At 43.3% G+C, this 13,063-nt stretch overlaps 1 protein-coding gene and 1 long non-coding RNA gene across 4 annotated transcripts in view; one reads left to right on the top strand and one right to left on the bottom strand.

Annotated features, from left to right (window-relative positions):
* Positions 1–3,243: 3,243 nt before the first annotated feature.
* On the bottom strand, positions 3,244–11,166 carry LOC102142276 (uncharacterized). Its single transcript, XR_006699638.1, has 2 exons — positions 10,800–11,166; positions 3,244–3,283 (listed from the first exon to the last, which is right to left on the bottom strand). It is a non-coding gene; the product is annotated as an uncharacterized lncRNA (long non-coding RNA).
* The window catches only part of SNW1 (SNW domain containing 1), a 43,739-nt gene continuing 41,435 nt past the window's right edge, over positions 10,760–13,063 (top strand). For all 3 annotated transcript variants that reach the window (XM_065549138.2, XM_005561908.5, XM_005561906.5), the window contains exon 1: positions 10,760–10,802. In XM_065549138.2, the coding sequence (XP_065405210.1) occupies positions 10,789–10,802 (14 nt within the window). In that variant the 5' untranslated portion in view covers positions 10,760–10,788. The remainder of the gene's footprint in view (positions 10,803–13,063) is intronic.

Below are 13,063 nucleotides of genomic sequence, written 5' to 3'. Positions count from 1 at the left end.
ACAAATAAAGTCCCTTTCATCCTCAACCTTCACCCAGCCTCTGCCAAGTCTCTCACATCCCAGGTGGGAATGGGCTTCTGTCTGTGAGCAAGGATAGGCTTAAGTCAGTTCCACCTGTCAGACCCAGGCCTGCTCTTTCCCCTGTGGGATATCCTCCAAAAAAATCAGGGTGGGGGTCTTAGAATCTACCCACTATGAAGGAAATTATTTTTCCTATGAACTCAGCCTGGCCCTGCCCATTTAGACAGGTTTCTATCCTTGTGTTGGAAGGAACTAGACTCATTCTCCCTCAACTTTTCTGGATTCCCTCCAGAGAAACACTCTCACCTATGGCGGCTTCTCTTTATTGCCCTGGGAGGAATTTTTAATTGGTCTTTGTTATAAACAGGCATTTAAGGGTGGTTCATTTTGTACATGGGCTGTAAATTCCACCTGCCACACTGACTCTGACTTCTATTTTAAAACTAACATATTCTCAGCTCTTCATCTGAAGGAATAACCCTGTATTATCGTTGGTACATAACTGGGTGATGGGTGTAAAAAGTCCTACTTTAGGAGCCTGTGTTGATGGCATTTTGAGGGGTGATCCCCAAGGTACATGTATGTCTGGTGAGCCAAGAAGAGCCTAGAGATGTGAGTGCCGCTAATATATGGAGGCTTGGCCATCGACTGGGTTCAGTTATCTTTCCTCTGCCAGTGATGAGATTGCCAGAGACACCATCCCCCTTGAGAAGGGGTCTGGGTAGGAAGTTCAAGGTCAGGTGAATAGATCAAAATCTCCCAACTTATTTTATATTTTATTTTATTTTTTTGAGACAGAGTCTCACTCTGTCACCCAGGCTGGAGTACAGTGGTACAATCTCAGCTCACTGCAACCTCCACCTCCTGGGTTCAAGCAATTCTCCTGCCTCAGCCTCCCATGTAGCTGGGATTACAGGTGCCGCCCCCATGCCCAGCTAATTTTTGTAGTTTTAGTAGAGACGGGGTTTCACCATGTTGCCCACGCTGGTCTCGAACTACTGATCTCAAGTGATCCACTTGCCTCGGCCTCCCAAAGTTCTGGGATTAGAGGTGTGAGCCACCATGCCCGGCCAAAATCTCCTAACTCTTAAAAGTCTGGAGCTAATTCAAAAGTTTTAAAGCATGTGAAGGACAAACAGAATATGTATGGCGGCCAGATTCAACCCGCAAGTCCCAGCTCTACCAGCCCACTGGTTTTGGTTTTTTGTTTTTGTTTTTTGAGATGGAGAGTTTCGCTCTTGTTGCCCAGGCTAGAGTGCGATGGCATGATCTCGGCTCACTGCAACCTCTGCCTCCCAGGTTCAAGCGATTCTCCTACCTCAGCCTCACAAGTAGCTGGGATTACAGGCACCCACCACCATGCCCAGCTAATTTTTTGTATTTTTAGTAGAGATGGGGTTTCATACGTTGGCCAGCCTGGTCTCCAACTCCTGATCTCATGATCTGCCCACCTTGGCCTCCCAAAGCACTGGGATTACAGGCGTGAGGCACTGCACCCGGCCTAGCCCACTAGTTTTTAGGACAAGACTATACAGTCTTTAACTTTGAATTCCCCCAAATTAGTACAGGGTTTAGTACAGAGAAAGAACTTGATACATTTTTATACACTTTTGAAGAATAAATTGATATTTATTTAGTACTCACTGTCAGCCAAGCACTTAAACACTTTACATTCATTACCCCCATGGCATCCTTATAGCCTTCTGAGGTAGAAAGACTTACTGAAAGTTCAGTAAAGTGGGGAGGAAGGCACAACTTGAACTCAGGTCTGTCTGACTCCAGATTTCTTAGAAAGGTAGAATCTTTCACTTGGGAGACAGTATGGTTAAGATCATGTTCTCTGGGCTGGGCACAGTGGCTCACACCTGTAACCCCAGCACTTTGGGAGGCTGAGGCAGGAGGATTGCTTGAGCCCAGGAGTTCAAGACCAGCCTGGGCAAAATAGTGGGACTCCATCTCTGCAAAACATAAGAAAATTAGCTGGGAGTGGTCGGCCACACCTGTAGTCCCAGCTACTTGAGAGGCTGAGGCAGGAGGATAGACTGAGCCCAGCAAGTCAAGGCTGCAAAAGAGTCATGATTGCACCCCTGCACCCCAACCTGGGTGATAGAGTGAGACCCTATCTCAAAAAAAGAAAGAAAGAAAGAAGGAAAGAAAGAAAGAAAGAAAGAAAGAAAGAAAGAGAGAGAGAGAGGGAGAGAGAGAGAGGAAGGAAGGAAGGAAGGAAGGAAGGAAGGAAGGAAGGAAGGAAGGAAGGAAGGAAGGAAGGAAGGAAGGAAAGGAAGGAAGGAAGGAAGGAAGGAAGGAAGGAAGGAAGGAAGGAAGGAAGGAAGGAAGGAAGGAAAGGAAAGGAAAGGAAGGAAGGAAGGAAGGAAGGAAGGAAGGAAGGAAGGAAGGAAGGAAGGAAGGAAAGGAAAGAAGGAAGGAAGGAAGGAAGGAAGGAAGGAAGGAAGGAAGGAAGGAGGAAAGAAAGAAAGGAAGAAAGGAAGAAAGAAAGAAAGATCATGTTCTCTGGGTTTAAGTTCCGGATTAGTCACTTTCTATTTGTCATCTTGGGCAACTTACATATCTAAGTCTCCATTTTCTTTTCTGTAAAACGTGGATAAAAAGAGTTAACTACTCACAAGGCTGTTACAAGGGATAAATGGGATAAATTGGCACAGAGGAGCTAATCAATAAATAATAACCATTATTATTATCCCAGTGTTTATCTCCTTAGGGTTATTAAATCACAACCTTAGCCTACAAACAGGCATATTCTAGTGGAATATCTTGTTACTAGAGAAGAGAGGGAAGAAATGTAGGCAGTCACTTCAGCTATCAGATGGCTGCCTTCTGGGCCAACAGCACGTTTGATAGGAATGAAAATGATCAAAACAAATGACAGAGCTCAGGGCAAGGGGCAGACTGTTCCCCTGCCAGGCCGTTTGATAGAAAAAGGAAAGGTTATCTTGGTTCTAAAGCTTCAACCACACTGGATCCTTGTGTTTTCACAACCCTTAAGGTTAGAGCCAACTTTCAAAAAGAATAATTAAATCGGGAAAGAAATGGGGTCAGCAGGTTTCGTAGTGCTTTTAAACAGAAAGTCTCAGAACTCATGGAAGGAAGTAGCTGACAGCAAAACTGCTTTCCTACTCATCAACCCAAAGAACTGCTTAATTCCAGAAGAAGATAGAGGAGCACGTCTCACCAAACACAAGTTGACCCTAACTCTTAAGTCATCTACAGCCAAAAAACTGATTCTGTACCTGGTTGATCATGCCTGTAAAAAATAAAAAATAAAAAAATTGATTCTGCCTATAAAATGACTGACATGTTTCAGAACATTTTTGGCTTACTTAATAAAAGTTACTGTTCTATTTAGTAATCACATAAAAACAGAGATTGCATTCATGATTTTAATAATGAAATACCAAAATTAATATCCTGAAAGATGTGTACAATCTACATAAAGACAACTTCAAAATGTTATTGAAAGATATGAAGGAAGATTTTAATAAGTTAAAATCTAAACAGTGTTCCCGGCCAAAAGCGGTGGCTCACGTCTGTAATCCCAACAGTTTGGGAGCCCAAGGCAGGCAGATCACTTGAGTTCAGGGGTTCAAAACCAGCCTGGCCAACATGGTGAAACCCCATGTCTACTAAAAATACAAAAATTAGCCAAGTGTGATGGTGCACACCTGTAATCCCAGCTACTTAGGAGGCTGAGGCAGGAGAATCGCTTGAACCCAGGAGGCAGAGGTTGTAGGGAGCCAAGATCATGCAACTGCACTCCAGCCCAGGCAACAGAGCAAGACTCCATCACACAAAAACAAAAACCAGTGTTCTTGAGTGAGAAGACATAAAATTGTAAAGATATTGGCTCTCTCAAAATTAATTTATGGACAATTCAATGCCAACCAAAATGCCTATAGATGTTTTTCATAGAACGCAACAAAATAATTCTAAATTTCATGTGGAAAAAAAATGAAGAGATACTATATTATACTTTTTATTCACTTATTCATTTTATTACTTTTGCATTTTACTTAACTTTGCTTCTACAGCTTTATTGAAATGTAGTTCACACATCATAAAATCACCTTATTAAAGTATGCAGATTAGTGGTGTTTAGTATATTCAAAGTTGAACAACCATCACCACTAATTTTTCAACCCTCCCCCAAAAGAAACTCATACCTATTAACAATTATTCACCTTTCCTAACACCCCCACACCAGCCCTAGGTAAATACTTTTTGTCTCTATGGATTTGTTTATTCTAAACATTTTATATAAAGGTAATAACACAATATCTGGTCTTTTGTGACAGGCTTCTTTCATTTAGCATAATGTTTTCAAGGCTTCTGTAATAACAAATTTAACCTTGTCCAAAGAGAGATCTGGCTTTTGTCCTTAACTTCTTGGAAGTAATCTCTAAACTCCTGAAATGTCATGTCTAATAGGAATGTCTTTGTTTCCCTGAAGGTCTTGGGACTTTTCACTTTCTTGATGATGTCCTTAACTTTTTATTTAGTCCAATTTCTCTATGTTTTCCTTTGTTGCTCATGCTTTTGGTATCTTACCTAAGAATTCTTTGCCAAATCCAAGATCATGAAGATCGACCCCTGTGTTTTCTTCTAAGAGTTTTACAGTTTTAGTTTTCACATTTAGGTCTTTGAGTTATTTTGAGTTAATTTTTGTATAGGGAAAGCAAAGGTCCAACTGCATTCTTTTGCATTTAGACATACAGTTTCCCAGCACCATTTGTTGAAAAAACAATTTCAATAATAGTTTTAGATGGTCTTGGTACCCTTGTTAAAAATCAGTTCACCATAAACATATGGGTTTATTTCAGGACTCTCAATTTTATTCCATTGATCTATGAGTCTATCCTTATGCTAGTACCACACTTGGATTACTATAGCTTTGTAGTAGGTTTTTGAAATTGGGAAATGTGAGTTCTACAACTTCGCTCTTCTTAAATTTTTATTACAAAAATTTTCAGGGCTGGGTGCAGTGGCTTATGTCACTTTGGGATGCCAGGCGGGAGGATCACTTCGGTCCAGGAGTTCAAGACCAGCCTGGGAAACATAGTGAGACCCTGTCTCTACAAAAAATAAAAAATCAGCCAGGCATGGTGGCACATGCCTATAGTCCTAGCTACTTGGGAGGCTGAGGTAGGAGGATCACTTGAGCCTGGGAGATTCAGGCTGTAGTGAACCGTGATCATACCACTGAACTTCAGCTTGAGCAACAGAGTGAGACCCTGCCTCAAAGAAAAAAAGAGTTAATTTTCATATATACATATAAAAGTTGAAACAATAGTTCAGTAAACACCTATACAGTCCATACTCCCCCATCTAGGCTTAAACAATTGTTAACATTCTGCTTTCCCTTTCATGCTCTCTCACACTCTCTCACTATAAACATACACACACACACACACACACACACACACACACACACACACACACACACATTTTTTGTTGTTGAGATAAACTATTTGAAAGTAAATTGAGGCTGGGCATACTGGCTCATGCCTGCAATCCAAGCACTTTGGGAGGTCGGGTGGATGGAGCACCTGAGGTCAGTAGTTCGAGACCAGCCTGGCCAACATGGTAAAACTTTGTCTCTACTAAAAATGCAAAAATTAGCCAGTTATGGTGGCAGGCGCCTGTAATCCCAGCTACTGGGGAGGCTGAGGCAGGAGAATCACTTGAACCTGGGAGGCAGAGGTTGCAGTAAGCCAAGATTGCGCCACTGCACTCCAGCTTGGGTGACAAGAGCAAAATTCTGTCTCCAAACAAAAAACAAACAAAAAAGAAGAAAGTAAGTTGACACATTTCATCCCCAAACTCTCTGGCATGCATCTCCTAAGAATAAGGACGTTCTTCTACTTAACTACAATGTCATTAATACTCCTAAGATATGTAGCAAAAATTCCATAATGTAGTCTATCACCACTCCATATGCAACTTTCTCCAAATGTTCCACGAATATTTTTTATAGTTTTCCCCAACTGAACCAGAATCCCATCAAGGTTTACTAATTTTATGTGGCATGTCTTTTCAATCTGTTTTCATCTATTCTATTGACATCCATTCCATGACATTGACATTTTGTAGAGTCTCAGCCAGTTGTCTTGTACAATGTCTCACATTCTGGATTTTTCTGATTGTTTCCTCATGCTTTTAAACTTGTTACTCTATCCCCTGAATTTCTTGTGAACTGGAAGTTAGGTCTGGTTTGGTCAGAAAATTGGGGAACTTCCAGCCAGGGGCAGTGGCTCATGCCTGTAATCCCAGTACTTTGGGAGGCCAAGGTGGGCGGATCACTTGAGGCCAGGAGTTCAAGACTAGCCTGGCCAACATGGTGAAACCCCATCTCTACTAAAAATACAAAAATTAGCCAGGCGTGCTTGCTCATGCCTGTAATCCCAGCTACTTGGAAGGCTGAGGCAGGAGAATCGCTTGAACCAGGGAGGCAGAGGTTGCAGTAAGACGAAATCGCACCACTGTACTCCACCCTGAGCAACAGAGGAAGACTCGGTCTCAAAAAAAAAAAAGAAAGAAAACTGGGGAACTTCCTATTAGAAGCACCTAGTGTCAGACTGTTCCACTGTTAGTGAAGCAAAAGTGATGGCAGCCAAATCTCTCCATCGTAAAGGTATGTTATTTCTTTCGCAGTTCCTAAGTAATCATTGACTCTAGCCTTTTTAACTATACTTTAATGCAAACCAATATCTTAATTTTAAAAAAGTGATTTTTTTTTTTGAGACGGAGTCTGGCTGTGTTGCCCAGGCTGAAGTGTAGTGGCCGGATCTCAGCTCACTGCAAGCTCCGCCTCCTGGGTTTACGTCATTCTCCTGCCTCAGCCTCCCGAGTAGCTGGGACTACAGGCGCCCGCCATCACGCCTGGCTAGTTTTTTGTATTTTTTTTTAGTAAAGACGGGGTTTCACCGTGTTAGCCAGGATGGTCTCGATCTCCTGACCTCGTGATCCACCTGTCTCGGCCTCCCAAAGTGCTGGGATTATAGGCTTGAGCCACCGCGCCTGGCCAAAAAAAAGTGTTTTAAACATTGAGAGGGCATGCAAAACACATCCAAAAAGTAAGAACAGTGAGGTGGGGCAGCTCTACTTTTTATCAGAGAATGATTATAATAATATAGCCATAATAACTAAAGCATAATGGCATCAGAGCATAAAGTACTGGCATTGAAATACATTTAAACATACATCCTATAGTAGAAAATGTTAGTTGGAATGTACCCCAGAAATAAAATTGAGTTCAACTGCCTCACTTTGCAGATGCAAAACCTGAACCTTAATAAATTTTATTAAGGCCAATTCATTAAGGCCAGAAAGCATAAGTAATTTTTGAGTGCTTATTCTATGCTGGGCATTATTCTAAGCACTTCACATGATTAACTCATTTAATCCTCCCAATAGTTCTATTGAGGATAGGTTATACTGATTCCACGCCCCCTATCTTTTTTTTTTTGGCCAGTGAGAAAACTGAGATGGAAAGAAGTTAAATGACTCATCCAGGATCCACAGCTCATAAATTAGGGAGCTGGGCTCAGAAGTCAGGAAAGCTGACTCTAGAATCTGTGCTTAACTGGTCCTCCCTATCACCTCACAAGCTATATTACTTGTGGCTGCATAGCCACACCTACTTAGGAATCAAATTAGGCCCTAGATTCTCCAAGAACAATTCTACTCTCTATCCAGAATTCTAAGACTGGAGTGAATTGATTGCTTCTTGCAACCTGGCGCATTACTGATTCCAGCATGCACTGGGCTCTCTATATGAGTAGGCCGCTGCTAATTACCTATGATAATGAGGGATGGATAGGCACTGAAGATTCAGCATAGCTGAACACCAAACCCCCTCCCCAAAAAAACAAAAAGAAAGCACTTGGCCTTTGGGTATAATATTGTATCACGTTTGTAGTAGATTTGCTTTCTTAATTATGTTTTGATAGGATTGCTATTAAAGTCAGTTTCTATTCTCTACACACCCCCAAAACAGCGAGGGACTATGACCGGTGGAAATGTCTTGCATGATATGCCTCTGTGGAAAATGAGAGTGGATTGCAAAAGCTCTTCTCCACCCTGTTCTTTTCATCCTGCATAGGTCTTGGTCTATGTCTTACTGATTTCCCATGTTAATTATTTTAACCTTGTCCTCAGTAGCCTCCTTTGTCTCTCATTGCCATAGAAACCCATTCTGCCTTAAGAATGTCTTTCTTGCCTATTCCTTTGACCCAGGCCCTCTACTTAAGTCCTTCTTCAGCTGCAAATCACCTGCTGAATTAAATCTAAGCTCCTTGATCTTGGCTTCCAGGACGTTCTATAATTTGCTTCTCTGTTTTTCTCCTTTTACAAATAATACATTCCTGGAGCAGAGGTTAAAGTAGATCACTGTCAACCAAAATATTAACTGTAATAACTAACATATTTACATAGAACTTAAGAATTAAGTAAAAACATATCCACCTACATTACCTCATTTAAGGCTCATACTCTGCTGTATTATATATAATTATTTTACATTTATATAAATATAGATAAAGCAGATAACATGATCGCATTTTAAGTTCAATAAAACCGGGGCCCAAATAAATTAAATGACTTGCCCTATAAGAATTTATTGGTGCTATGGGTGCTGACGAGTTGGTGGGTGCGGCACACCAACATGGCACAAGTATACGTATGTAACAAACCTGCACGTTATGCACATGTACCCTAAAACTTAAAGTATAATAATAATAAAAAAAATTAAAAAAATTACAGCTACGAAAAAAAAAGAATTTATTGGTGCTGAAGCTACATCTTTCTTTTTTTTTTTTTTTTTTTTGAGACAGCATTTTGCTCTTGTTGCCAAGGCTGGAGTGCAATGGTGCAATCTCAGCTCACCACAACTTCCGCCTCCTGAGTTCAAGCGATTCTCCTGCCTCTGCCTCCCGAGTACTGGGATTACAGGCATGCACCACTATGCCCGGCTAATTTTGTATTTTTAGTAGAGACGGAGTTTCTCCATGTTGGTCATGCTGGTCTCGAACTCCCGACCTCAGGTGATCTGCCTGCCTCCGCCTCCCAAAGTGCTGGGATTATGGGCACAAGCCACCATAACCGGCCAAAGCTACATCTTAAACTCTAATCTTCAGGCTCCCAGGCCATGCATGTTATATTACACAATGTGATGAATAATCCTGTATTTACCAAAAGTGTTTTTGGTTTACATGCTGTGGCAGGCAGAATTCCAGGATATCCTCCAAGATCTCCTCCTCACCCCACCCCCACAGTACATGACCTACATAACCCCTGGGGCCGTGACTATGAAGAGAGATCACTCCCCTGATTCTGTTATGCGGTGTGGCAGAGTTGATCTTTTTTTTTTTTTTTTGGAGACAGAATTTTACTGTCACGCAGGCTGGAGTGCAATGATGCCATCTCGGCTCACAGCAACCTCCACCTCCTGGGTTAAAGCAATTCTTGTATCTCAGCCTCCCTAGTAGCTGGGAAAACAGGAGCACACCACCACACCCAGCTTTTTTTTTTTTTTTTTTTTTTTTTTTTTTTTTTGAGACGGAGTCTCACTCTGTCGCCAGGCTGGAGTGCAGTGGCGTGATCTCGGCTCACTGCAAGCTCCATCTCCCGATTCACACGATTCTCCTGCCTCAGCCTCCCGAGTAGCCGGGACTACAGGAGCACACCACCACACCCAGATAATTTTTGTATTTTTAGTAGAGACAGAGTTTCACCATGTTGCCCAGGCTAGTGTGGAACTCCTGAGCTCAGACAATCCGACCGCCCCGGCTTCCCAAAGTGCTAGGATTACAGGTGTGAGCTACCGCGCCCGGCCAAGAGTTGATCTCAAAACAGGGAGATTATCCAGGTGAGCCTGATCTAATCACACGAGCCCTTTAAAAGCAGAGCATTTTTTCTCCAACGGTGGCAGAAGAGGAGACAGAAAGATGTGCTTCAGCTGGCCCGGGAGCAAGCAAACATCCATGTTGTGAACTACCAATAAATAGGGTTCATGTGGGAAGGAGTTGAGAGTGATCCCTAGGAGCTGAGGGTGGCCACCACTAGCAGCACACAACAAAACAGGGAAGTCGATCCCACAACCGCCAGGAACTGATTTCTGCAAACAAGAATGAATTAGAAGATGGATTTTTCTCCAGAGCCTCCTATGAGATTTCAGCCTTGTCATACCCTGGGCAGGGAACCCAGACGCTCGGTAAATTACCAAGGATTACAAAATATCTCCCCAGGAGATTGTTTTGGGTGGTAAGAGGATACGGTTTAAAGAAAAGTTTTGAGTATGAATGTTTTCAGAGTCCAAGAACTCTCCATTAGCCAGTCTCACTATTACCTATCGTTTTAAACTCCCTATCACCCTTTCACTTACAGTAGCTGTCCCGGGGAAGCTTTTGTATTTTGTACCCTTTCTGGGGGAATGGGGCTGAGTAAGGAACGTAATAAAGCGGCCTAAACAGCATCTCCCTCTATCTTTGATATTTGGCCTAGGGAACGCCCTATCATGTCGCATATAAGCGATCGAGTTATGTATTTGTTGCTAGCTGAAGAGATTATTCCTTGATAACCGCTTGGTCCGGTCAGAATAGAAACGAATGGTACTCACGTTCAAAGAACTACAAATCCCAGAAGGCCTTTCGGCCAGAGCGCCTGCGCATCGCGCGCTCCTTCCTTTCCGCTCCTCATCATCTGGAAAGACCCGCCCCGCGGTGCTGTCGCTCGCGCTGGAAGAAGCGGAAGAAGATGGCGCTCACCAGGTGGGTTGTTGATTGGGGTCCTCGATACGGAAGGGTCTGGGAGTACCAATCTTTTTCATTTCTCTTCCCATACTCTTGGGGCGGTGACCTGACCCGGGGCACAGAATGACGTGGGCCAAAACTACGGCTACGTCCTCCCGCTGGCCGCCGCTACGACTAGGCCTAGTCGAAGCTGGGGTCTTTCCGCGGTTTCCCGGGTTTAGTTCACCCCTCACCGAGGCCGAAAGCCGCGGCGTGGCCTCAGACACTGAAGACTGCATTTTTCGCTTAAGCATCTTGCGGGGAGCGAACAACGCTCCCTCAGGTCCGCGGCTCGGGCGAACAAGAAGGGGTTGGGGACGGTAGTGGCTTATTTGGGCGGAGTGAAGCGCACGGGCTGCGACTGCGCGGCTTTCCGGCCGTTTGCCTGTGTCCCGAAACAAGGATTCCTGAAAAAAGGGACCCGGAGCTGAACAGAGATTTAAATGAGCCACACTAGTGGCAGCTGTCTGCTGATATGCGCCACTGCTCCGCACTTTAACTTTGGAGCTTAGAATTTCTTCCGTAGATAGAACCACCTCAGAGTTTTGCTGTTTTCGGTTACCTTAGTAACTGTCTGTAAAGTGCTCCTTGCCTTTAAGAAAAAGATGCTTTCCAGTGGGAGAGTCCGAGAAGTTACGCTACCCCTGCTAGTCCCCAACCTTGCTGCCCCACCTTAAGTGGGAAAACTTTCCATGCGAACTGAACAGGAAAAGTCTAGTGTTCAGGAAGGTTGTAGAGAAAGTAGTCCTTTTAGGACATCAACTTGAGCCCTCTTAACACCCTTCATTCTCCTCACGCATGTTTTTTTGTTTTTTTTGTTTTTTTCTGGCTGATGACAGTATGAATCCAAAAACTTACTTTGGGAATTACTGTTGGTGCTTTGCTCTGTCCTGGGGATTGTGTACACAGAAGAAAATCTGTCTTTGGCAACAGGGAAGATGGGGTACAAGGTATACAGACATAAAACAATCACAGAACACAAAATGCACATTTGTGTTATACTAACCTTAGTGCAAAAAGAATTAGATGGAATAAGTTGTGTGGGCTGGAGAGTTTTCTTTCCCCTCTCCTTTCTAAAAATTTTTTTGCCTTTTTTTTAAAAAAACTATTTTTTTGAGATGGAGTCTTGCTGTGTTGGCCAGGTTGGTCTTTAACTCTTGGCCTCAAAGCAGTCCTCCTGTTTCGGCCTCCAAAAGTGCCAGGCGTGAGCCACCATGCCCGGCATCTGAATTTTTTTTTTTAATAAAAAGCTAGAAATGGGGTGTCACTGCGTTGGCCAGGGTGGTCTTCAACTCCTGGCCTCCATCAGTCTTCTCACCTAGGCTTCCCAAACTGCTGGGATTGCAGGCATGAGCTACCATGCCCAGCCAAGAGTTTTTTCTTTAGTAAATGTTACAGGCAGCAAACATTTGAGTACCCTCCAGGTGTGAGACACTGTGTCATAGACTAGTAAAGTTATGAGGGGAGACTTAGTGGAAAAGGTGGAATTTGAAATGGACACACAGGAAAAATTTCTAGAGATGTGATGGGTATTTTTTTATTTTATTTTTTGATGCAGGGTCTCACTCTTGCCCAGGCTGGAGTGCAGTGACCCAATCACAGCCCACTGCATCTTCAACCTCCCAAGGCTCAGGTGATCCTCCTGCCTCAGAGTAGCTGGGACTATAGACGCTTGCCTTGATGCCCAGTTAATTTTTGGTTTTTTAGTAGAGGTGGGGTTTTGCCATGTTGCCCAGCCTGTTCTTGAACTGGGCTTAGGTGATCCACCCATCTCAGCCACCACATCGTGTGGCCTGTCATGGGTATTGTGTGCTTAAAATTGCAATGGCAGAATGCAGTATTCAAATGACCAGTCTTGGGGACTCCAGAGCTTTCCATACCTACCATCTGGGGTTCCTCAGTATTCTTTGTAACATCCTTTAAACCAGTAAACGCATTTCCCTGAGTTCTGTGAGCTACCCTAGCAAATTAGTTGAACCTGAGGATGAGGTCATGGGAACCCTGGTTTGTAGTCAGTTGGCCGGTGACCTGGACCTACTATTGGCATCTGAAGTAAGGGCAGTCTTGAGGGACTGAGCCCTCGACCTGTGACATCTGACACTATCTCCAGGTAGATAACATCAAAAATGAATTGAATTAGAGGACACTTGACTGGTGTCCAGTAAACAATTGATAGCTTGCTTGATACGTGGGGAAAAACCATCATGTATCTGGTATCAGAAGTGTTGTGTGTTGTTGAT

The sequence above is a fragment of the Macaca fascicularis genome, chromosome 7, assembly GCF_037993035.2.
Source record: "Macaca fascicularis isolate 582-1 chromosome 7, T2T-MFA8v1.1".
In the NCBI taxonomy this organism is placed as follows: domain Eukaryota; kingdom Metazoa; phylum Chordata; class Mammalia; order Primates; family Cercopithecidae; genus Macaca; species Macaca fascicularis.
The sequence above is the reverse complement of the archived record's forward strand: the minus strand, read 5'-3'. Positions and strand labels throughout refer to the sequence as shown.